Source organism: Arabidopsis thaliana, chromosome 4 (genome assembly GCF_000001735.4).
Source record: "Arabidopsis thaliana chromosome 4, partial sequence".
Taxonomy (NCBI): Eukaryota; Viridiplantae; Streptophyta; class Magnoliopsida; order Brassicales; family Brassicaceae; genus Arabidopsis; species Arabidopsis thaliana.
In genome coordinates this window covers 7,230,899-7,256,408 of record NC_003075.7, presented here as the reverse complement: position 1 = coordinate 7,256,408, position 25,510 = coordinate 7,230,899, and the positions used below count along the sequence as shown (strand labels likewise).

At 31.5% G+C, this 25,510-nt stretch overlaps 5 protein-coding genes and 1 non-coding gene across 6 annotated transcripts; 3 read left to right on the top strand and 3 right to left on the bottom strand.

Annotated features, from left to right (window-relative positions):
- Positions 1-2: 2 nt before the first annotated feature.
- Positions 3-2,380, bottom strand: SMO1-1 (sterol-4alpha-methyl oxidase 1-1). Its single transcript, NM_117281.3, has 5 exons — positions 1,877-2,380; positions 1,336-1,658; positions 696-843; positions 553-585; positions 3-461 (listed from the first exon to the last, which is right to left on the bottom strand). Exons 1-5 carry the CDS (start codon positions 2,210-2,212, stop codon positions 405-407), a joined length of 897 nt encoding a protein of 298 aa, NP_192948.1. The 5' UTR covers positions 2,213-2,380; the 3' UTR covers positions 3-404.
- Positions 2,381-8,281: 5,901 nt separating this feature from the next.
- AT4G12100 (Cullin family protein) lies at positions 8,282-10,071 on the top strand (the record flags this gene model as incomplete). The annotated part of the gene is made up of 5 exons (NM_117280.3): positions 8,282-8,483; positions 8,562-9,033; positions 9,134-9,320; positions 9,430-9,819; positions 9,903-10,071. The coding sequence occupies 5 exons, from the start codon at positions 8,282-8,284 to the stop codon at positions 9,954-9,956; spliced, it is 1,305 nt and encodes a 434-aa protein (NP_192947.1). The 3' UTR covers positions 9,957-10,071.
- Positions 10,072-13,180: 3,109 nt separating this feature from the next.
- On the top strand, positions 13,181-14,503 carry AT4G12090 (Cornichon family protein). The gene is made up of 4 exons (NM_117279.3): positions 13,181-13,556; positions 13,680-13,861; positions 13,988-14,110; positions 14,214-14,503. The coding sequence occupies exons 1-4, from the start codon at positions 13,485-13,487 to the stop codon at positions 14,242-14,244; spliced, it is 408 nt and encodes a 135-aa protein (NP_192946.2). The 5' UTR covers positions 13,181-13,484; the 3' UTR covers positions 14,245-14,503.
- Positions 14,504-14,733: 230 nt separating this feature from the next.
- AHL1 (AT-hook motif nuclear-localized protein 1) lies at positions 14,734-17,209 on the bottom strand. Its single transcript, NM_117278.4, has 5 exons — positions 16,469-17,209; positions 15,937-16,004; positions 15,713-15,844; positions 15,475-15,636; positions 14,734-15,396 (listed from the first exon to the last, which is right to left on the bottom strand). Exons 1-5 carry the CDS (start codon positions 16,941-16,943, stop codon positions 15,163-15,165), a joined length of 1,071 nt encoding a protein of 356 aa, NP_192945.2. The 5' UTR covers positions 16,944-17,209; the 3' UTR covers positions 14,734-15,162.
- A 4,653-nt stretch (positions 17,210-21,862) lies between these two features.
- Positions 21,863-24,590, bottom strand: AT4G12070 (uncharacterized protein). The gene is made up of 5 exons (NM_117277.3): positions 24,048-24,590; positions 23,362-23,514; positions 23,123-23,259; positions 22,806-23,033; positions 21,863-22,649 (listed from the first exon to the last, which is right to left on the bottom strand). The coding sequence occupies exons 1-5, from the start codon at positions 24,466-24,468 to the stop codon at positions 22,137-22,139; spliced, it is 1,452 nt and encodes a 483-aa protein (NP_567387.1). The 5' UTR covers positions 24,469-24,590; the 3' UTR covers positions 21,863-22,136.
- Positions 23,538-23,610, top strand: AT4G12065. The gene has a single exon. It is a non-coding gene; the product is annotated as a tRNA-Ala (tRNA).
- Positions 24,591-25,510: the final 920 nt, after the last annotated feature.

Below are 25,510 nucleotides of genomic sequence, written 5' to 3'. Positions count from 1 at the left end.
ATTTGTAAGTTAGACAACCAGTATATAATATTACCGTTAACCTAAGTGGTAAGTTACCAAAGAGGTGATTTACGAACAAGGTCTCTTACTATGAAAGACAAACAAGACTTTGATGACGACATCTTCTTTCTTCAAGACGACGAAACATAAATATTAAAAAATGACAGAGAGCAAAACCCAGTTCCGACACACTTATACATCAATGACCCACATGTCGGAAGCAGAGCATTTTTCATGTGAACTAAAGAAAGAAGGTAGTTAGTAACAACTCTGATGACATAAGAGAGACACACCCGAAATTTCAATCCACTCCCTTTCTCTTTTCGTGAAGCTGACTACGTAACTTGTAGTAGTGCATGCTTAGCTATTCTTTGAAAGGTTAAAATCTTCTTCTCCGGTTTTTACTAATCGGATTTTATTCCTCCGTTATGCTTGTTGCTCTTCTTCGACGACTCCTTGATCTGAAATGAATGAAGCATACATGAAAATCACGGTTAAATAGAAACATTTTACAGGTCTTCGGAAAAGTAAAAGTGGCATCCATAGATTTACCTGCTCAAGAAGCTTCTTTTGGAATCTGTAACCCTGATATAGCCACATGATCAAATGTTTTCAGCCAGAATTAGTATATAGAAACCGGAAAAATGGAAACCTAATTTGGTGAGTTTTTGATTAAACTTTTGATGAATACTAACCTTGTCAGTTCCATAAATGTAATCACAGTACGTGAACACTGAAGCGAAGTTGCTTTGACTTTGTCCTCCAACGTAGTGATGATAGTCATGGTACTCAGCACCACCGTAGAAAGGGATGTATTTTGTTGGACTCCATGGAAAATCATATCTGCAATGGAACAAATTGAATATTATGCTTTACTAACACCAAACTCAAGCAAGCAAGAAACATTTCTCATTCTCACAGGAGTGTAAAGTAAAAAAACAAACAATAAACTAAGGGACCTAGTCCTCTTTACTTTAGTATGTTTTGGGTAACCCCAAAAGTTAATCAAATTAAAAAAAATAAGCCTATCTAATTGTTCATCAAAAGGTATATATCTAACCAGTTCCAAAACAAACCACAATAGCTTAAAAAAGCCTAAAAAGCATTCAGACAAAAAACCTAATACCTAACTTAGCTCAAGTTGTAAAAAGGTGAGCCACTAATGAATCTACACACCTTAAGCTCTTTATATACAATAAATACATATACTAACAAACAATTCAAATTTAGTATGATGCAGTCACACATACTATATAATAAAGAAAGAAAAAAAGACTCTGTAAAGTTAAAAAGCAAAGGATTTGTTATATGATTCTTTAAACCACGCCTACTTACCCACTGTGAGTCTCAATAGCTTCCATTTGCCTTAAAGCAATCCACAACCAAAAGGTTATCATATGACCAGGAGCAATAGCTGGTCCCATAAACGTCGGGATTCCGAGAAGCAAAACTTCAGCCCAATGTGCATAAGGAGCAGCATATCCTATAGGAGCTGTGTACTCGTGATGAACTCGATGAATCTTATCGTATCCCCATTTACTATGAAAGAATCTATGTACCCAGTAGTTAGTGTAGTCTTCTATCAAGAAGTAGACTACTAACTGTGACAGCATCTCTGTAATTGTTGGTAATGGTAATCCAGATCGTATCTCAATCATCTGTTCAACAACACATAATCAAAATTAGTTCTGTAACTGTAACAAGTGCCACTCGAACCAGCGACCTCTATGCCAGTTGAGCTATTGACACTTGGTAATTCGGTTACAATAGTGTCAAATTCATTATCAAATTCGAAGCGATTCAATTCAAAAACACACAATTTTTAAGTGAAATTCATTCAAATTCAAATTAAAAACCAAGTGTGTTCTCAAATTACCTGAATCGAAGGATAAGAAACGAGTTGCAATGGACCAACGACGAGGATAAACATCGTCATGACGTCTTTGTAACATTTGAACATATCAGATAAAGAGTAATTAACCTTAGGCTGGATCTTATACCGATTAAACAAACCAGAAGCAGATCGAGCCAATTCGACGAAAACGAGAGGGAGAGGAACGAGAGAGAAGACGAGGAACAAGAACAAAATGTTGTGACAGTAGAGATAGTAATCGGACTTCGTGGCGGAGTAATCGAACCATAGAGTTTCGAGACGTGTGAGGTTTCGTCCCAGTGCGATTGAAGCTTCTTCGACTGTAGCGTAAGGAATCATGGTTTTCTCACGGTGAGTGTTTCTCGTCTCTCCGGTGATGTAGAGATCTGAAGATTTTTGGGGAAGAGATCGAGAGAGAAGAAGAGAAGAGAAGTCACAGGAGAGTGTTTTGTTTTGTTATATGTGTATAGTTGGCGAATGTTTTTGGAGTGAAGACGTGGCTCCAGTGATTAGTATTTATATTACTTTGGGATTAAATTGCATCACGGGATTTTATTTTGTGCCACTAGATATAGTCTTAACTTTTTGTGATATATATATTTTTCTCTTCCCAATTCTCAAATGTTTTGTGTTATTGGGAAATTAATAAATACTTTGTTGAGTTAAGACTATTTTGTGGCATGTGTATTTGATAAAAAAGACATGAAAAATTAGCTAGCCAACTAGTGCTAAAAAGACATGAAAAATTAGATTATTTATGGCATGTGTATTTGATAAATATCATGAAATCACAAAAAAACAAACTCTTTAAAAATTGGTGCTATATATATCTTAGATTTTTTGTACGGTAAGTAAGCAAGCATTTTCACACAAAACAGTTGAGTGTTTTTCCACTAAATTTTAAAATATTGGCTCAAATACTTCTTTCCATTCATTAGAATAGTTGACGAGGAGTCGAGGACAAACATAGCAGTCATCATCAAGGGATGTAGCTAGTCAAGGTAAATAATTAAGGGAACGATGTTTTTTTAAAGAGGATACAAAACAAAAGACAGGTTTACTTTAAAAACAAAAGTTTTTCTAAATGGATGATATTAGTATCAAGTTTTTTTTTTTGTTAAATAAGTTTTTAAGTACTAAGTTCAATGTAAATTACCTTTTAATGATTAATTTGTCGTCACGCTTACTTGCGATTTCAAGTTTTCAACCCAAACTGAGCAAATCATTAATCGGTCTAAAACTGTTGATTAACGTAATAGTCCATATTTACATTTGCGGCAAAAAAAGATTCTCTATTAATTACGCATGCAAAGCTATCTTTCTTTTGTTTTTAAACTAAAACTTTACTCTACTCATATATATATATATATATATTTTTTTTTTTTCTTTATTTGTTGTCACTCTACTCATATAATAGAGAAGCTTTTTATTAGTAACATTAGTATTAGTAACAAAATTAATATGGTGAGAAATCATTTAGAATTAGTTATCTTTAGCAAAACAAAAGAAAGAAAGTACTCATTTAGTTAACTAAGATTTTTAATTAGATATTTTTTCTTTGTTCAAACCCTCGTGATGTCGGTCACTACATTCGAAAAAATGATATGTTTTTAAAAGTTTAAAGACTATATTTTTCCCTTTGCAATTTGAAAATATTGAAGTGGAGAAAATTACAGATCACTTACGTTTAAAAAAATAATTCTTTATTTTTGAAAGAAAAAAAATTAGATAAAGAAAATTAAACTTTTCTAGGATGAATGCTAGATACAAGAAATTGGAATATGCATTGTTGAAAGTTGATATAGATGGTTATTTTGAATTTCATCTACAAAAATTGTATTATTGACGAGGATAAACAGTCTATATATATATATATATATGTAATTCATATGTATTATCTATATATGCTAAAAAAAAACCTTTATTTATAATAGATATTTATTGGGAGGTTTGCAAAACTATTTTGTCTCGAGCTAAATAAAGCAAGCAAAGTCTTAAAATCCAAAATAATGGCTAAAGATAATCAGAACTATATCTAATTAATGATTTAGATTTGAAAGAGATCAATATTGGTAGACCTATGAACTATGATTATGATTCGACACTTTCAAATCATTTGTGCGTCACTATTCCATTTCACCTCTCCTTTATCCCAATTCACATAACTATATATGATTAAAATTTAAAGAAAAAAGGTAAAGTAAATGTTGACATTATTAACAAAACGATAAAAGTCTGCATTTTGCTCTGTTTTTCTTTTAAAGGAAGAAAACTAATATGAAGATAACATGACCGGAGTTTCGATGTATATATAAGTTTCTAGTATTTGTTTGGTTTCTTATTATAACTAAATTTTATAGAAGACTAAGAAACTTATTAATGGCGTATTCAATACTTGTAGTTATGAATATTTATATCAAATATATTATAACATCACTAAGCCTAATATTCAATTAAGTGTAAATGAAACTATTCAAATAAAAAGTTGGAAACTAGATAATTATTAATTTTTCAACATTAATTATAGATGAAATACCGTAAGATAGTAAAGATATATAGAGATACTAAAAAGAGAATTACAAATTGTTATTTTTTCAACAATATTAAACAACATTCGAATTTCATGAAAACAACTAAAAACTTTAAAAGAAAACAATGTCTTGGTGCTAGTGAAATATAAACCCAAATCCCAAAAATACCATAAAAAAAGACAGGCTTGAGCAACTAAACAACATCATCATCACTTGGGAAGAAGGGAAAAAGAAAATTAATAGAATTACATGGTTCTAACATTATTAATTTATAAAAGTTTTACTGTACAATAGATCCATTTCCCTTCTACAAAAAAATACAAATCAAAATAATGTTATATTGACATTTATAAAATTAACTATATAATTATAATGCTATTTTTTTGAACTTTATAAAATTATAATAATATATTTGAGAACAATTTAGAAAAAAACTTTTAAACTGACTCTAAATATATGTATGTCAAACAAAAGTATTATTAAAAACTAAAATAACAAAATATTGTTTAATTTAACGAAACGAAGTTATATTGTGTAACGGATTTGGATCGATATTAATACGGGACAATATACCACACGTGAAATCCTAAAATTAATAATCTAACTACAATTTTAAGCACTAAACAAAACTAACAATATTAACAAAACAATTTTTTTTTAGTTATATATATATAATTGTAATAAAAAGATTTTTTGTTATATATTTATCTTATAAAGTTGTAAGATATATTTATATATATAACAATGAACTACTTTCAATAGAATAACAAACCATATTTTAATATATTGTTGCGTGGGATTTTTCTATTCAATATATATGCAGAAGTTTAAAAATACAATGAACTTACCCATTAATGAAATATGGCGAGATATTTGGGTATCTGCTTCAATGTTAGAACATTGATGTTCATGTCGTTAGCAATTTCCAACAGACAGACGTCAACAATATTCGTTAGGTTCCATATCAATATATTTTTTTGTAGAGAATTACACTTGGCATCGCACTTGTCGAGAAAAACACATAATTTTCATCCTCCGAGAAAAATCTGCGTAGCGATGAAGGCCCTAGTGAGACAGAGTTTTCGTCTTGTAATTGAGAGAGCTCCTCTTTCCACTGAAGTTGTAAAGCGTTCCAACACATAAGCCACATAACACTTACGGTTTCTGGAGTACCAAAAAATACTACAAAGTTAACATCGATTGAAAATATATGGGACTGATTTTATAGATACGAAAAAACAATGATATAGAATGATGTAGAAGAAGGTCAAATAGAATTCATAGGTTTGAAGAAAAATGAAGTCTTTTTTCATCTAAAATGTAATTATGTTGATATAATTGTTCAGATAGCCAACTAGGTGGCCACATGTTATCAGTGAAAAAAAAAAAGAAAGATGTACATCCATGTTTAGATAAACAATGAGTTGCCTTATTACAATGTCTTTTGGAGAAAACTGAAGTCATCTATAAAATCTCTATGACATATTATTATGAGATTTTAATAATAAATGTTTTTGAGAAAACTAGTAAAATATGTAAATCATGATACATCTGACTGAAAAAATAGCACTAAAGAAATTATACATATTAATACTATATTAATTAGCAACCAATCATGGAGATATATTTTTATTAATGTTTGGTTGACAAAAACAAAATAAAAAATACTATATTATGTTTAATGGAAGTAATTAGTCTATTAAAAATATATTTCTTTGTACAAAAAATGTTTATAAATTTGATGTACAAAGAGAATAATCAAAAATTTAAAAACAAAAGAAATGAAAAAAATATACAAAATATAGTGAATACATGGACAATAAAGAAAAACTCTCATAAAACTAATATACAGATTATATCATGCGCTTGGCTTTGATTCTAGTTTGTTAAGGTGAAAATTTCTCAAGTATAAGAAATTCATATCGATCATGATAGATTCCATCTTTTCAAAATGCTTTCTTTATCTAAAAAATCATTCACTCTAACACATAAAGGCCAAACACTTACAGACCTATGTTGTAGGATATGGGGTCAACTGACACCAGTTAAAATTCATATTTAATTATATGAACAATAATTTGTAGTTCATTTTTGTTAGAGCAATTAAGTTTGAACCCATTATTCAATTGTCAACACCAATAATGTTTGAGTGTTGTGGATTTTTCTCTAACTTGTTTGAACACTTCTTATTGTTATTGGGCCACAGCTCAATCTATTAACATATAGAAACTGTCCTTTTTATAATAACTAAGGGCTTGATTGGTTCTCCCTCTGCCACCCGCAAACGCAGCGTTTGCGGGTGGTAGCGGTTGTTAGCGATTGGCACCAATCATAAAAACCGCTAGATACCGCTTTGGACCGCTCGAAATCGTCAGATCTCAAAAGCTCCTTCCCGCAAGCGTTTGCGGTTGCGGGCGGTAGCGGTTAAGTTACAACAAAAATTTATTTTTTATAATTAATTAAAATAATTATATCTTCCACCCAAACCCTATATATCTTATTCTTGTTAGAAAACCCTAATCAATATATTGTAACTCTATTCTCTCAATTATGGCATCCACCCAAACGGATGAAAATTAAAATCAAAATCAAGAATCAAACGTAAGTATGATCTATCCGTTCATCCATTCACGACCAGTTTGGAAAAAAATTTAGTTGGAGATGTGTTAAAAATCGTTTGGATATCTTGAAGAAACTTTATTATATAGAGGCAATCCGGAAAACCCGCGAGTTCAACGTTATTTACAGTTTATCACACTATTTGATGCAATTTTTGGTAATGTACCAAATGCATAAAGTATTAAACTTTTTCTTACAAAATTTATTTATTTTTGAATTTAATGTTTTATTTATGGTTTTAATTATTAATTATGTTTAATTTTTCTAATATTATGAATTTATCATAATAATATATTGTATTTTTTCTTTCTTTTAATAGTAATATATTATATTTATTTTGGTTTATTTTTGTTTAATTACTATCACACCCGCTGGTTTACCAGTCATAAAACTCCCGCAAACGCACCCATTATCAAACGTTCAACCAGTCGTTCAAAACGCTTGATAACGCTTGAAACCGCAACTGCCCGTTTTCGCAAACTCCCGCAACCGCAACTGCACCCGCTGCGTTTAAACCAGTCAGGCCCTAAAACCCTACTTTATACTTTTTTTTTTGTCATCAAAAATCCTACTTTATACGTAAAATAAATCTTTAGATTATAAATAGTTAGTGTGGAAAATATATTTTGATATATTTGTTTTTAATATGTGTTAATGGCAACAAATTAACTAAAATTCTTGGGTGTCCAAGAAGGCTCCTTGCATGAGTTGCATACTAGCATTGATAAGATATGACATCAATGCTTTGATGATGATGATTTATTGGATAAGACCATCAGAGATTGTTTTGAGGGTTTGGGTCGTCTTCATGTGCCAATATGACTTTTTTTTTTAAATGTGATTCCTCATATTGATTCTTGAACCGTGTATATAAAAAAGTGTATATGATTCATTTTACAGGATGAATTTTCGGATCAAGAGCAGTGGATATATGATGATGAGGATTAAACTAACTTGACAAATGCGTGGAGAGGTGATTATTAGAAGTTTCGGATCAAGAGCAGTGGATAATTTTCATTTGAGAAGGAGATTTTAATTCATCCTATTTTCTGGAAACAAAAATATTAAGTAAATAAATAAATATCATAATCATCTTTTTAAATAATAAAGTCCTCCAAATTTTGTTAATTACTAGAATTGTTTCTCCATAGGGTTAGGGTTACGTTTCTCCGATTTTATTCCTTGAGACTGAATACTATACGATTGCGAATTGATCAGTGTTGTCTATCGATTCATTTTTCTTCAGAATTGGATTATCATGAAACGCTCGATCAGCCCCGACCCTTTTTCCTCAACGAAGTCGCCGAAACTCGTTCACCACTCACCGGATGATGGAGGAGCAGAGGGCAATCCTTATCGTCTTCCTTTTACCTTAAGCGATGAAAACCTCTCATGCCTTCCTATCTCCCAGGCGAGGGAGCCTCCTCCTATCTTTAACTTGGATCCCAATTCTGTCAAAGGTACGTTGGGATGTTTTTTTTTTTGTGTTCTCGTTGATTGATCTTCTAAATCTCATGTTTTGATATCATCCAAATTAGATACACAAGACAGAAACAAACTATACTTAGCAAAAGCTTGGGACTTGCTAAAGCCAGCGATCAAAATCATCTTAGATGATGATGAATACAAAAAGCCTGGCGACGTTCTCTGTTTCACTACGATTTTTAGAGCTGTTAAGCGTGCTTGCTTAGGCGATCCTCGACAATCAGAACTGGTTTTCAATCTTGTCAAGCATGAGTGTGAGCCTCACATTGCTGAGCTTATACAGTCTTTAGAAAAGAATTGCAGTGGCAGTGATGATCCCTCTGTGTTCTTGCCACACGTGTACAATCGCTGGCTAGACTTTAAAAGGAAGATGAGTCTTGTGTCTGACGTAGCCATGTATCAGACTCTTAATGGCTTGACATTGTGGGACGTGGGCCAGAAGCTTTTCCATAAACAACTCTCCATGGCCCCTCAACTTCAAGATCAAGTTATTACCGGCATATTAAGACTCATCACTGATGAAAGGTTAGTATGTAAGTAAGAGGAGTCTCATCTTTCTTTAACCGTTCCAGTCTCGATCTACTCACTCTTTCCCTTGCATTTTGTGTTAATGTTTGTCTACCAGATTAGGCAAGGCTGCGAACAACACGAGTGATCTCCTAAAGAATCTTATGGACATGTTCCGCATGCAGTGGCAGTGTACATATGTGTATAAGGACCCTTTTCTTGATTCCACTTCTAAGTTTTACGCCGAGGAAGCAGAGCAAGTCCTGCAGCGATCCGACATTTCCCACTACTTGAAATATGTCGAGGTACATACATCTCAAGACCTCAACTTAGCGTTATCATTTTGTTTTTTTAGCCTTTCCTTCCTAAACCCTGAAAATGAAAGCTATTCTTCCCTGTGATTGTTTGTTGCAGAGGACTTTCCTTGCGGAAGAGGAAAAATGCGATAAGCATTATTTCTTCTTTTCATCTTCCCGGTCTCGACTAATGAAAGTCTTAAAGAGTCAGCTCCTGGAGGCGCACTCTTCTTTTCTTGAAGAGGGTTTTATGCTATTAATGGATGAGAGTCTCATCGATGACCTTAGAAGAATGTATCGTTTGTTCTCTATGGTAGATTCGGAGGATTATATAGACCGCATTCTGAGAGCCTACATTTTGGCAAAAGGAGAGGGAGCTAGGCAAGAAGGCTCCTTGCAGGAGTTGCATACTAGCATCGATAAGATATGGCATCAATGCTTTGGTCAGGACGATTTGTTGGATAAGACCATCAGAGACTGTTTTGAGGGTTTTGGTCTTCATGTGCCGGTATGACTTTTTGTTTATTTGATCTCCCCTTATTGATTCTTGAACTGTGTATATAAAAAAAGTATATGTGATTCTTTTTACAGGGTGAATTTTCGGATCAACTGCAGTGGATAGATGATGATGATGATGAGGATTAAACTAAATAGAAGTTGTAATTGTTAGTCTGGTCGTGTGTTGCGTTTCTGTATTGATCTCTTGTAAGACTTTTCAACTAGCATACTAAAGAATATAAGTAATATATTATCAATTAGCTTTTGACCAGTTGGGAAATGGAGTTTCGTTACCATATCAGAAATTGGATAATACTCAACTGAATAGTGAATTGAAAGCTTATACATAAACTTTTGTTAATAGTTTGGGAAGTATATTGCTGGCACTGTAACCAAAGTGGGACGTTTTCACTCATACTTAAGCGATGGGATGTTATGCGTAGCTACATAATGGTATTGAGGAGAATTAGCGTTAATTGCTTTTGCATTGGTTAATTGCTTTTGTTATGTGTTGCTCAGATTTTGGATTGTTTTGGATTACTCTGTTTGTTGATTTTAAGTTGAGATCGAAAAAATATAAAATAATAACTTTTATGCGAATAATTGTTAAATTCTGTAATTAGCTCAAACAAATATACATTTCAACAACCAAAGATTTTTTTTTTTTAAATCCTAAATTAGCTGAAAATAATAACTAACTTAATCAACTCAAGATAATCTACATGTTAAATGCGGCTATATTTTAATTTTTTTAATCTAACTAACTAAATGCAATCTAATTTTGTGGTTGTTAACATAAATAAACTCATTATTCAAATAAAATTAATTTTTTAAAATAATACTATATTTTGTTTTTATATCTTAAAAAAATTATCCATATTTGAGTATTATATAAAAAGGAAAATATATTCATTATAATATTATATATAGGGAATGACCAAAAACAAATCCACTTACTACTATATTATATCAACAATTTATTCTAAAATATAAAATATATAGTATTTTGTTACTAAATAAAATTTAATACATGTTGTAGCGTAGAGTCATGATCTAGTATTAATATATATTCATATATGCAGACGCTTCAAAATACAATGAACTCACCCACTAATGAAACATGGGGAGATATTTAAGTATTGACTTCAGTGCTGTTATAACATTGATGTTTCTCTACCGTAGATAAATACATATAAGACTAGAGAAAGTCTCCATCAATAAAATGCTTAGCATGAGCATTTTCTAATGCAATATATTTATACGCTTTAAACTGGACAAAATAAAACAATTGCCTTCTCGCCAACCTCATCTTCTTCTCGTGTTTCTCTAAATACGAGTAGACTTCATATGAGAATGAAACTACAACTCAACTCATGCTGTCCCAGTTGTTCTAGAAAACAAAACCCATGGTACCTGAGCATAATCTTCATATGATAGTCTTAAAAGATTCCAAACTTTAATTGTGTGATGAACCCCCTAAATATCATTGGTCGACCATCATATTGTTAATTTTGGTGTGTGACATAATGAGTTAAGCAAATATAATAGTAGAACTCCAAACATCTAAATAAAATTTTAACATAAGAATAAAGTAACTTACTTTTTGTGACAATGAATACATGCAAGAAAATCTCTATGCCAACCTCTTAGTTCAACAAAGTCGATATTTTCATGCCACTCACAAGTATCGTTGTCATTTAGCGTCAACTCAAAAAGTTGAGGTGTAGTATGAGAAAAATTGATCAAAAGTCACCCGTACAAGTTTTTGAGGTAGTGAACCTCCATCAGTTAGATATTGACATAGATTAGTCTTTTAAAAGTATATATTTTGTACAAAAAATGTTTGTAAATTTGATGTAAGAAAAGAATAATCAAACTCTAAAAGAAAAGATACAAATTATAATGAATACATGGATAATAAAGAAAAAAGTCACATAAAACTGATATACAAAAATCATGGGTTTTGGTTTTGATTCCTTGTTCTTTCATTTGAAAATTTCTCAATTATAAGAAATTTATATCAATTATGATAGTTGCCATTTTTTAAAAGTGCGTTCTTTATCTAAAATATCAGTTACTCTAACACATCAAAACTAAACACCAACGAACTCATGTTGTAGGATACGAGGTCAACTTACCCCAGTTATATTTGATATGTAATTATATGAACAGTCAATAATAGATTAGTGACTGAGTGAGACTACTGAGCATTAGGTTTTGGTTCAGTTTGGTTAAGGAGAAACCCAATTACATGCGGTTGGGTATTTATTTATTTGGAAACGTATTATGTAATTGCGATAATGTTTTTGGTTCAGTCTATTACATAGATTTAATTTGGAGAAGAATCTGCTGAAATAAAACCGATGTTTTTTGGTTCTAATTTATTTCGTTGGGTCCAGTTAATTGTCCACTCTTACCTAACCGGCTAACTGCAATCGAACATATTCATTGATTTCTTAATGGGGTTCTTTCCAAATGGGCATTTGTCAGTCCAAAACTTTTATTTTAGATATTTCTTTCTATCCTATTAGTTTTAAGCATTTTTGGTTTCAGTAAAATAACGACTTTACCCCTTTTTCACTTTCCTAAATCCTAAATCCTAAATTTTAAACTCTAAAATCTAAACCCTAAAACCCAAAACCCAAAACCCAAAACTCTAAATCGTAAACCGTCATCGCAAAAAAATAATTATTATTAAATAACTTAAATTTTGTTTTCCAAATTTCTAAAGGTAAACTCGTCTATTCACGTAACCAAAAAATGCTTAAATTCGGAGTCATGGATAGAAATACTTTATTAGACAATACTTTTCTAAAAAAATGCCTATCTCGTAAATAACTCTTTCTTAATAGATAAATAAATTTCCTATAAATAATCTTTTTTGAAATAATTGATAAAAAATTTGGTCAACTTATCCTTATATATTATTTGAAGGACGTCATAAAACGGATATGCTTTTTAATAAAGGATATTCTTATTTCATACATCTATTCAAATAAGCCATGGTCGGTTGACACAATTTTTATGTTAAGACCACCAGCTGCCCAAAAACATTATGCTAAGAAATATATGCAATTTTATATGAAACCCAAACCATTGGATATAGAGTTTACTTACATACGAATAAAAAAAACTCGCAGCTATTTGAATTTGAGTAGTATTCACATTACTTTAGCTTCTTTGTTTTCTTTATTAAAAAAAAAAGATGGTGGTTTCCGAATTTCGAATCGATTCTATTTCTGCAGATTTAACACTTTAACTGATAAGTAGCTTATGGATGAAAGATAGTAATTTCTTTGACCAATAGGCAATAGGCACGATCATTGATTGGTTACTTGCATAGAAAAGCATTTCATCGTAAAGAAACAAAAATATTTTTGTCAACCATATCAAATAAGATTAAGAGTTTCATGCCAAAGTCAAACTTCCGAATATGCTTTAAATGGGAATATCATATTTGCATATGAATAAATAAGTAGCTTTTTATCCAACCAGATCCAGTGGGGTTTTAATAGTTTTTATAAAAATTAATCTCTTATATATTGCGTATAATTTTCTGATAAATATACCTACAATTTCCAGAGCTTTGACCAAAAACACCGTCCGTATTTCTACGTTAGAGAGACAAAGCAAGGCGGAGATTGAACGTTGTAACGCGGCGGAAGACAGCGGAGGATGGGCGATCTACTCGATTGGATTATCTCTTTCTTATTCCTCGCAACGCTTATAATCATCGTTATTTATCAGGTTTTTTGCCCTAACTTATAATTAATTCCCTAATATAGTTTTGTGGTTAAAACCAATTCATAGAGAAAGAAATAATTCTCTTAGCAATTTTCTTGAATATTTGCTTTTTTGTTTTTGATGCAGCTGACATGTTTGGCAGATTTAGAGTTCGATCGCATAAACCCTTACGATGTATCTAGCAGAATAAACCGAATGGTTCTACCGGAATTTGGTTTACAAGGACTTCTTTGCTTATACTATATCCTAACCGGACATTGGTTCATGGCGGTTTTGTCTCTTCCCCACCTTTTCTACAACATTAGACTGTAAGTCAAATACTCAAATTAGACAATTTACTCATTCATTTGTTCATTGCTCGAAACCAACCGGGTAATTTGGTTCACCGAGTTCGGTTTAATTTGATAATGTCTCTTCGTTATTTCCGGTTAAAGATACATGAAGAGGGAACATTTGGCAGACGTAACAGAGTTATACAACACAAATAAATGGGAGCAAAAGAAACGAGTGTACAAGATTGGTCATATAGCTCTCTCCATTTTTATCACAACCTATTGGTACATTTCTTTCTCTTATATATATCACTACTAATTTTCATATCTCCATTGTTTACGAAGCTAAATCCAAATTGTTATTTTTCTCTATACTTTTCGGTTTAAGGTTGATCCACTCGGCATTAGGAGACATCTAAGGTTGGAGAAACCACCGGACTACATCAATTTATTTTACATTTTAAGATCGAATTCCTAATGGATTTTGGTGACTACGAAGATGTTTATGTAGTTCTTCATTTTTCTGTTTCAGCATTTTTGTTATGGGCTATATTCAGAAACGTTATATTTTCTTATTTTTTTGAGTACAAATTTAATGCACATCAATGAAAGATTACTTTTTCACAAACTTGCTGTGTAGTGAGTATCCCTGTATATCGTTATGGTAGCTAGCTTGTGTATGATACATTGAAATTGAAGTCAGATTAGTGGTAAAGTCGGAAGTAATCTCGACGGTTTGTTTCTGTGATAAGTGTGAATGATAGTTTTGAAACATGTTTGGGAACTCTTGATCCTTAGATTTTAAGGTTCTAGGCTAAGATCTCCCTATATGACCTTGTGCCTCTTGAAACAAGTGAAGCAAGTCCAGTGTGCACCGAACTATAGATGTTGTAGATATCATGTCAATAGAATCTTTGATGGTTTGTCGAAATAGAGATAGTGATTCTTTCTCTCCAGGGATAATGGTTCTTGTGTCATCATAAGAAACATCTTAGGTGTACATTAAGAGATGGAAATCTAGAACTCCAAAATTAGTCTCCATAGCTTTCATGTTACGCGTTCAGATAAGTCAAGTGTGGTTAATTTGTATTCTTTTACACGGATATGAAACTACAATGACATGCAAAACCAGGACCATGACTCGTTAGCAAAAAATTAAGGAAACAAGATGATTCAATCCTAATAAAAAGATAGAAATTATCCTACAAGTGACAACAGTGGAACCAAAATAAAGACCCTAAAACCCTATAAATAATACTACCATTTTAGTAAAATCCTAATGTAGATAAACAACCAAATCAAACTTGTTAACAGAAAATACAGAGAAAGATTGGATTTCAAGTTACATTGACATTAATATCGGTATGCTTGTTTCTTGGATCGGAAGCTAAAGAAGTCTGCCATGTATTATTATTGACCGGAAGAGACGAGACCGAATGGATTGTCCGGTGATCAGCTGCACTAGAGATAGGAATTGCAGCGGTAGGACTCGACAACATGAAATCATGTTTGTTCTTTTTCGGTTTCTGATCTTGATGGTCAGTGCCCGCTAAAAAACTTCCTACAACCACCTGTTGATTTCAAACACAAGGAAATTAAATCCTCCGGTTAACAAACTTTGCAGCTTTTTGGACTGGCAAATATCGTACCTGAACCGGACTCGCGGCTACTAGTAAACCGGCGAGGCCACCGCCTACTACACGTCCATCGGGACTTGCTAACGATACACTCATTCCTCCCGTTCTACTTCGTGTTCCGCCTGAATCATTAGGCATGAATGACCCGGATAATGATAATATCTCAAACCGACCCTGAAAATTAACACTATAAATCATCTTACACTTTCAACAAAAATTTGATCGATCGATGAGAATGAAATCTACATACTTCGTATGTCAATGTGCCGCCAGAGGAATCTGGCTGACGAAGTGTAACGCTTGAAATAACACCGTTTGCTGACAGAACACAAATAGAGCGAGGTCCTTGTTGCGAAAACGAGATTATCTTCATTGTTACATCCTAATTATGCCAAAATACATCATTCAAAACTTGTAAAAGATAGAAAAAAGGACTTGATGTCTAGATCTAAAGAAAAATTCCGATGAGATTACCTCGCCGGTGTTGACTGTGATTATATGAGGTGTGAAATTACCACCGACGGAGCAAGGAGCCCATTCACCTACACATAACAGAACACAAGAGGAACATTTTTATTAATTAATTTGTAATATTGACTAATCATGTACTTTGTTGTCCCTAAATTTAAGTAGCCAAGTAGAAAACAAAAATCTCTAATTTTGACCAACATGTTTAACTTATAAAACTGCTACTAAATTAAGCTTAGTATTGCATTTAAGAAGTGACAATTAACAACATGACATATATGTGTAGATACTTGTAGCTTTAGGACACATCTATAACCATAGACAAATTAAACATAGAAACAAAACAGAGACCCCACTTACTTAAGCATGCATGAAAATGAGATCCCAGACCCAAATTTTTTTTTTTTTTTGTCAATAGAGTTAGATTGGTCTACGAAACAAGATTCCGACAAGATAAAAATAGTTTTATCTTTTGTTCTTTCTTAAATACTCTTCTTAAAAAACAGAGAAGAAAACAGAGCAAAGAAGATATAATTACCCAAATTCTCAACTTGGTGATGATACTTTGTTCTGTTAAACGAGTTCGTTGGTTTCACTTTGCTACGTTTCTCAGAAGCGGAGAAATCGATGACGTGTGAACTCGGCGGCGGAAGATGCGACGGCGCCGGCGCTGATGAAATCGGTTTAGGAGATAACGCTACAACAGTCCCGTCCGGTCCATACTTCCTTGGCCGTCCACGCTTCTTCTTCATCAGTCCACCGGAGATACCTTCCATCGCGGCCGTCGTAGTCGTAGTCGTCACCGTCGAAATTTGCAGCGGCGGAGGAGCTGTGTGATGAGACGATGGCTGTGGTGGAGGAGGAGTGACAGAGGTGGGAGATTGGTTTGAGCTTTCTGATCTTTGAGCTACGTGGAAATCTGACGGCGCGTCGGATCTAACCACCGTAATACCACCGTCGTTACCGGTGGTTGATCTAACAGCTTCTCCGGTAGACTCCATATTTAAGACCATTAGCTTCTTTTTCTTTCTATTTTTGTTATGTTTCCTTTATTTCTTCTAGATTTTCAAGAACCCATGTAAATTTTGGGTTTTGATTAAAGATAAACAAAGATGAGATTAAAGGATTAAAAGATAAATAACAACAAAGAAATATACTTAAGAGCTAGAAGAAGAAAATCAAACTGAGAATTATTTTTGGAGAAAAAATATATTGCTAAGAACAGAGGTTGGAAATTAGGAAGGAAAATAAGAAAATGTTGGAGAGGAAAGTGAAGGAAATTAGATTTATTTATGCTTTGTGAATTAGATTGAAGAAATAAAAAATGGTTTATTTATCTTGTCATTAAATAAGGTATTTTATCTTTTTATATAATGATTTTTTATATTGTAAGATTTGTTTATGTCTGTCCATTTTTTTACTTTTATACAATAATGCGAAAAGGAAATCTTTAATAGCGTGATTATTTTAATATAGCTCGCACTGGATTTATATTAAATTTTCATTTAGGAATATATAGATATTCGTGTTTTTAGCTGGAATCCGATGGGAGGGAATTAATAAATATACATAATAAAATAAGAAATAGTATAGTAGACAAAATTAAAGTGGGTATACAAAATTCAATTAAATTTTTTTTGGGAAAGACAAAGATGGCCTGCGTATATTGTTTTCTTAAAAATAATAAAATATATTTTCTTTACGTGTGCTTTATTTTATTTATAAATATTCAATTTCTCCAGTTGAAAAATACTTTTTCCTTAATTAATAATCGGGCTTTGGAGTAAAGGACAAGTAAAACTAGGCTGCTAAAATGATAAATAAATCATTTAGTATGGAAATAATTTAAATTAATTTAACATCTAACAATATATGAGGCCAGCAAAAACGTATTAAATCGCATAACTATAATAACTTAAAAGAACCAACATCTAAATCTAACTCCCAATTTATCCATTTCTTTCAATTTTCAATGTAAGACATAGAGCCCAATTCTTTCCACTGAACAAACAATAGGACATAAACGTGATCGATGATGGGTTAAAAACCTAGGTATATTGAAATGTTTAAACATGTAACGAGTCAAGAGATGGTAATATACTAATATGTAGTGTTGGTCAAGTTTATCTACGACGAACATGAATCTCCTAATACATGTTCACTTTTACTCAATGTTTTAAAACCTATACCGGAATAAAAGTTAAAGTTTTGTAGATCACCAGGTCGACTGTGTCGATGATTATAGAGTTTTGTAATTAATTTGGTGCATAACAAAAAAAATGGTACTAACAAATTAGTAATTAAATGGAATACTTGGTGGGTGCTTAAACACTTAATTCGATAAAATTGTTTTCTGAAAATTGAATTCCAATCTGATTGTTAGAATTTACTACAGTACCATTTTATATTCTTTCGTGTATTTGTGGAAATCCGAAGGGCTTTTATTTTGCAAACCCTTTTAATTAGTTGGAGTATTGTTTTGTGTTTGCTTTACATTCATTTCTTTCCTTTTACATTTCCCAAAGTCTTCGTCACAATTATAGCTTACCCAACTAATTTATGCCCATTTGAAAACAGCAGTAATAAACTCTAATCCGTAGTTTTTCAGTTACAAGTTTTAGATTACTTAAATATAAATAATGTTGACCTACTAAAATCAATTTCTAGATATTCTTTTCTTTTCAGTTTTTTTTTTTCTGGCTCTTTTAGCTAATAATAATATAATGAAAGTTCATTTAATTCTCTCAATCTGTATAAAATATTTGATGAACACAAATTTTAATTAAATTACAGGAAATGGAAGCAATCATGAATCGTAAAATTATTTTAATACAATTTTATTTGGGACCACCAAGCATCGAGTCATTGACCAATAGAAATCCAAATCTAATTCGCAGAAAAATGAAGATTAATAAAATAACCAGAGTTTAGATAAGAACGAACCATATATTAATCGTCTAATGTTTTCTTTTCATTACCATGTTTAAATAAGTCTTTTCTGTTAAATAAAATAATTAGAGTGATGTGCTCGATGTGCATTTCCTCCGCGACTTTATTTTATTTTATTCTCTTTTAAAAAGAAATGGAGTAAAATATTGATTTCACATGGCTTTTACATTTAGAAAATTTTCATTTATAATTGTGGTCGGCATTCTGACCTAACTTGGTATCATTATACAGCTCTTGGAAAAGATAAATATTATTAAGATTTGACTGAGCCCATTTAAAATCAGAAAGCAAAAGAAGTTTACATTATAACTTTATAAGTATTTATTTTAATTCTATTTAGATTTTCTACTTTAATGTTTAAATCAAAATCTTAAATTTTCAATTGATGGAATCAAGTACTTGATTATTTTGTTGTCAACCGATATTAGTTAGAGTTTAATATAGTCATTTCTGAGCAATTTTGTTTACATATATGATATAATGCGGTTGGATATGAACCTTTCTTGTCAAATTATCCGCTTTAACATTTACGTTATAAGAGATTCAATATTTTTAAAAAATCTGTGAATATTTTTTTATCGTTCTCTAATTCGTCCAAATACATTGAGAAACACAGCCATTCAGATGGAGAAGACTCGTTTTTTTCTTTAAAATTATATTATTATAAAAATAGTTTTAAACTTGGTGATAATCTGGAAAAATATTTCCAAATAAGAAATGTTCTTTAACTTTTGTTTTGGTAAGTATAAATCTTCTCTAACTCTATCAGGAATTAAAACAATTCTAATCATTTTTAAGTCACTCATTTTATTTTTCCAAACATTTTTTACTCAATCGTTTACAAAATATATATATATATATATATATACTAGATAAGGTCCGCCTATTTAGACGGGTGTAAGATAGAAAAATATTTTTTTATCGATAATATTTGAATATTGTATACCAATCTATATATTTTTCTGATCTTTAATTTAATAATTTTTGGTTTAAACAAAATTTCAGTCTTATGCATTTTATTTTAATTATATACACTCAATCTTATCAATGATATTTGAATTCTAAAAAGTAACCGACCATTATTCTATATTTCATTTAGTATCTAGAAAAGAAAAAAAAAAAACAAATTTCTATCTTACACCATTCAATTTTGTAATACAGTTTAACTATCTATGTTATCATAATAAACTCGATTTAAATTCTACACACTTCATATTGAGTGATAACATTTTCATATCAAAATTATATTAATGACATATCAAATCTATATCCTACTTAGTATTAAAAATAATTAACAATTAAAAAAACATAATTAATAGGCCTAGGCATAATACCCAAACCCGAAAAACCGATCCAAAAAACCCGATCCGAACCCGAACCCAAAATTTTCAAATACCCGAACAGGTCTAAACTTCAAACCCGAAAAACCCGAACCCAAACCCGAATAGGTATCCAAACATATCTTAAATATAAGTATATATTAGTTATATTTATACTTATATATAGAAAATATTATGATTTTTTGGATATTTTAGTTTTTTTGTGTGTATTTTTAGATATATTCAAGCAAAACTACTCGTGTTGTTTTGGGAATTTTTAAAATTTTTAAGTAATTTAATAGAATAGAAAATATTAGGATATTTTGGATATTTTATTTTATTTTGTGTATTTTTAGATATATTCAAGCAAAACTACTCGTGTTGTTTTGGGAATTTTTAAAATTTTCAACTAATTTAATAGATTTGCAGACAAAATTTGATATTTCAATATATAAATAAACTTGAACCCGAACCGAACCCGACCCGAAATCTTAAATTATCCGAACGGGTCCTAAACTTCTAAGCCCGAAAACCCGAACCCGAAATACCCGACCCGAATACTCAAACGCGTAGGGCTAATAATTAATAAAAAAACAGATCCACAAAAATATTTTGAAACCAAACATTGTTAAAAATATTTTTTTTATATATGCCGTAATCTCGAACGTTAATTTTAATTGAAAAGTTAAATCCTATAAGCTAAGCTATTTTTCTCAAAATGTTCTATTTTCGATTACATTAGTTAAAGATAAATTTGTTAATTTTCCTTTTGTTGAATAAATGTTAATTGTATGTTCTATTTTCGATTACATTAGTTAAAAACAAATTTGTTAATTTTCCTTTTGTTGAATAAATGTTAATTGTTTATAAAGATATAGATATATAAATTAGTATATGTAATTTTGTTTACTTTTTAAGATTTTCTATTTTTTTAAGAGAATAAAAATTTAAATTTTAAATGACACATGTAAACATCTGATCGTTTGACTTGATACGTGGCGCGATCTTATGAGTTAGTAACTTTGAAAACCATACTTTATATAATAAGATAAACCCATAATTTTTTCGTGTGAATTGTAGTCATACGAAGAAAAAAGGAAATATAACGCAATTATATCATTTATTATTAGGTGGTGGTGCTGATATCGCATGTTCATTTCTGGTGAAATTCAATTGGTCACAAGTAAACAATAATATAGCTTAATTTTTATTAAAAAATCTTATCATGACAAATTGACAATATTTGCAATACCCATCATGTGAACTTTTTATAACAAAATAAAAAAATTATCAGCGTGCTTTAAAAAAGATATATAAACTTGTTGCCACTCCAAAACTCAATTACAAGGATTAAATATTACATGTAATATTTTCCTACTTCTCAATTTTATTTTATTTGGTTGTTTTAAATTAATAAAAAAAATCTTCTAGGTAAGTACACGTTGATTCATTTTAAAGCAATATTTTATAGTATTAAACAAAATAGTTGACGTTGATTTACACATATATCACGCTTGACATTTGTTGAAAAAAATCCCAATTGCAAATCTTTATACATAAGCCCACTCACTGTTATGAATAGAGCCCATAAAACTTTGTCATTTTACTCTGTTTAGCCTCAAACCTCGGCACAAATCCAAAACATTTCAATTATCTATTGACTTTGTCGACAATTTTTGTTCATTATTCTGAAAGATGAATATATAATTATATAAAGTTAAATCATGTTATGGAGTTGAAGATAACAAATCCTTCCATTACAAAGAAAGGAACAACTGAACAAGCATCCATGATCTATCACCGGAGCAAACTAAATATAGAAATATAACTAACTTACCCTTAGTTCATCTCCTCGAGTGTTCCAATTACTTTACATGCACGTATCAAAACATATCTCCCAAAATATAACATAACGAAAAAAACAAAAGTAGATTTCCATCACAAAGACTCGTTGGTGAAAGGAATCTCTTGGAATTTAAATGAAGCATTACCGGCATTTTCACGTTCAAACCTAAACACATCTTCATCCGGCAACGGCATCACCTGTCTGTCTCCGACTTGTCGTGGCGGTAAAACCTCACCATACCGTGGGAACTCCGTGGAATCCAGCGTTTCGTTACTAAACAACAAGTGAGTCCCACCGCTGCTACTCCTTGGTGGCGAGGAGAAATCTGCCGTGGCAGAGGAGTCCCAGAGGAAGACATGGAGGCCTATGTGGACTTTAGCGTGACGGTGCAGTGACAGTTTCTGGCTGAGCGAAACTGTGTCGTAGCAACGAATTGCTCCTGTGGAGGACACCATCCATGGCAATACCTTTTGGTTACCGACACGAGAAACCACCAGACGACGTGATGCCTTGGCTGCTTCTCTGTACAATGAGCTCAAGCCGGATCTTGCAGCTGGTGCACTCTCGTCTTCGTGGTCCGTCACTGATGACACGTAAATGAAACCCTGTACCAGAAATGTTTCCAAATGTTAAAATGTTTTGTATGACTTCAGAACGAGAAATCGTGTGTGAAAACATCTAAAAGTCATAACTTCATAAAACGAAAGAACATGATTCGTCTGGTAGATACAGAAGTTCAATGCGGACTTTTACGGTTTTACCTCTTCGGTGCGGCTAATGGAGAAGCCAAGTTTGGTATCATCATCTTTGAGTTTGATTTCAAGTGGGAACTCAACACCAAGAGGAGCAAACCAAAGCCGAACCGCTCTCACCACACCAATATCAACTCCATGATAATCCTCAAACCCATATAGACTCGTATTTGCAAGATTCGATAGATCCGAAAGCGATGTTGTATTCACCGTCGCCGACGCTGTTTCTCCAGATATCTTTTTACCATAAGAAACAAAACAATCAACATTTTCATATTAATCTCTCAACATAAAAACAATGTTACACAAAACAAAAAATCTCTAACCTTAGTGAGCAAAGATTCAGTCTGAATATTCATAAAAACAATGGGAACACCATTAGCTTGTGAACAACTTAACCAAGCATTAGCACGAGCAAGCGTGTCTTCCAAGTCATTGTACCGAGAACCTGTCCTTCCATAAGCTAATAGATATTCGAAAAAAAATCATCAATATTATTCACATATAGAGATTATTTAAAATGAATGTGTGACTAACACTAATGTCAATACATTGGTTTAATTACCAGAAGCTTTGGGAAGAAAAAGAATGGAGAGGAAATTGCTGGAACCAGAGATTGGTAAAGCTTCTTGCATTCGTCTTTCCCATGGATATGAAACATAACCATCTTGAAGCTTTGCTTTCACCAATGCTTCTACCATTCTTGATCCTCTTGACTCTGCAATCATTATTTATCAAACTGGGGATGTAGCTCAGATGGTAGAGCGCTCGCTTAGCATGCGAGAGGTACGGGGATCGATACCCCGCATCTCCACATTTCATTCAATTTTTTTATCCATAAAAACATTCTTATTTTGTATACATATATTCTCTCATTCTAAAATAGTAAGATTCTTAATATATACTATAAAAATAAGAAAAAAAACAGTAAGATTCTTGGTTTATAATTAATCATCAAATAATAACTCCAAAGTGTATAAACAAATGAAAAAATTGATTGTTTTGCAAGATACACAAAACATGCTTCTTCTATGTAAAAACATCATTTTATTATGAAAGTTTAAACCTAAACCTATGTTTTTTTGATCAACAATAAAATCGCACTTGTTAAGAAAAACAACATTAATTGATTTTTCACCAACTGAGAAACACGACATAATATACAAACGAAAAAGTCAACACGTAAGCCAGAAAAGTCAACCAAAGTACAAAAAAGACAAGAAGATATTTAAACCGACCGAGTTAACTCACCTTGCAAACCGAGACAATCCGACTCAGTTCGATCCGAGAATCCAACAGTATAATTCGGGTCATCAATGGATCTAAGCATATACTGTCTCTTCCCGGCGGATTCATTAGGAACAATACAAGCAGACAGATCGGAGAAATCATCGGAGCCACGTCGAACTCTGACGACGATTGAAGTTTCTTTATTCCTAAAAGAATTGTGTAAAACTTTCTGAAGCCAAGCTTTACCTCCTTTAAACGGAGCTTTGAAAATAGCTGAACCGGGTCCTGACCCGATCCGGATCTCTTCTACTATGTCTCCGGTTTGAAGCATATCGCCGCTCCATTCTTCGCTTTTAGAGCTTCCTTTTAGACAATCGATTGAGAGGACCACGGTGTTTCCGGGTCGGGCCGTCGGAGATTCGGGTTGGTGGGTACGATCCATAGAGATAAGAGAGAATTTGTAAAATTGATGAGTTTGGGTTCGGATTTCTAATTGTGAAAATGATTCTATAGACGGAATCTTTGAGAGAGAGAGTGAATACAAAAAAGTCGTACTTGGCTGTTATTTTATTTTACTAGAGATATTAGGATTATTTAAAATCTTAAACAACGCCACTTGTCAAGGAACTAGAGCTTTAGAAATTTTGATTTGGTTCTTTAATAAGTAATTTCAAGATTCTTAAATTAAAAAATGTGAAAAAATCTTAGTGTTGAAATATCAAAAAAATTCGATATAAATTAAAATAGAATAAAATCAATGACAACGCTTTTGTTTTCTAACTAGATTTTAATCCGCGGTACACTGCGGAGACAATTTATCTTTTTAAAGTTAGTATAATTTTTTTTTTGCAAATTGTATATCTATAATATATTTTTATTTTATAATTTACAATTGTTATTAAGTAACGTCCTGCCAAACTCGTCCCGTCAAATTCGTCCTGTAAAAAACCCATTTATTTATATTAATGTTGATCTTATTTATGATATGTTTATAAATTATTGTCTAAATATTTTTGTCGATGCGGGACGTTGAACCCACACATTTTTTGCCAATTGGTTAATATATGTTCATTTTTAAAATTTTGAATCATAAAATATGACGGCAAAAATTAAGATTTTTTTAAACTGATGTTAAAAAATTATGATATATCAAAATTTTTATAAGTTTAAATATTAATAATGTTTTATAAATTTTAAATATATAAATAATAATATTTAAAAAATAATATTTTTGCTTACAAAGTAATGACATAATAACTCTAAAAGTAAGGATTTAGAAGATTTAAATCTTTAATTAAATATTTTCATTAATAAATAATTAATGTCAGTGACATGACATTGTAAATAAGTTCAAATACAAAATTTATTTATTTAAACAAAAAACGTTTAGTAAGAATAATATTTATTTTAACAAAAAACTTTGTTTTAAAATATTGTTAACAAATATGTTTATGCTAATTTTAAGAGATTGATTTGAAGTTTGT

Excerpts from the sequence above, each read along its gene's own strand:
- SMO1-1 (NM_117281.3), bottom strand. The coding sequence starts at position 2,212 with ATGATTCCTTACGCTACAGTCGAAGAAGCTTCAATCGCACTGGGACGA. Across the intron at positions 844-1,335 it reads GCTATTGAGACTCACAGTGG|ATATGATTTTCCATGGAGTC; the intron begins GTAAGTAGGCGT and ends GTTCCATTGCAG. Across the intron at positions 462-552 it reads AAAAGAAGCTTCTTGAGCAG|ATCAAGGAGTCGTCGAAGAA; the intron begins GTAAATCTATGG and ends CATTCATTTCAG.
- AHL1 (NM_117278.4), bottom strand. The coding sequence starts at position 16,943 with ATGGTCTTAAATATGGAGTCTACCGGAGAAGCTGTTAGATCAACCACC. Across the intron at positions 16,005-16,468 it reads TCACCAAGTTGAGAATTTGG|GTGAATGGGCTCCTTGCTCC; the intron begins GTAATTATATCT and ends TGTTATGTGTAG. Across the intron at positions 15,637-15,712 it reads GCGGCACATTGACATACGAA|GGTCGGTTTGAGATATTATC; the intron begins GTATGTAGATTT and ends GTTAATTTTCAG.
- AT4G12070 (NM_117277.3), bottom strand. The coding sequence starts at position 24,468 with ATGGATCGTACCCACCAACCCGAATCTCCGACGGCCCGACCCGGAAAC. Across the intron at positions 23,034-23,122 it reads CTGAATCTTTGCTCACTAAG|ATATCTGGAGAAACAGCGTC; the intron begins GTTAGAGATTTT and ends TATGGTAAAAAG. Across the intron at positions 22,650-22,805 it reads CCATTAGCCGCACCGAAGAG|GGTTTCATTTACGTGTCATC; the intron begins GTAAAACCGTAA and ends TTTCTGGTACAG.
- AT4G12090 (NM_117279.3), top strand. The coding sequence starts at position 13,485 with ATGGGCGATCTACTCGATTGGATTATCTCTTTCTTATTCCTCGCAACG. Across the intron at positions 13,862-13,987 it reads CTTTTCTACAACATTAGACT|ATACATGAAGAGGGAACATT; the intron begins GTAAGTCAAATA and ends TTCCGGTTAAAG. Across the intron at positions 14,111-14,213 it reads ATTTTTATCACAACCTATTG|GTTGATCCACTCGGCATTAG; the intron begins GTACATTTCTTT and ends TTTCGGTTTAAG.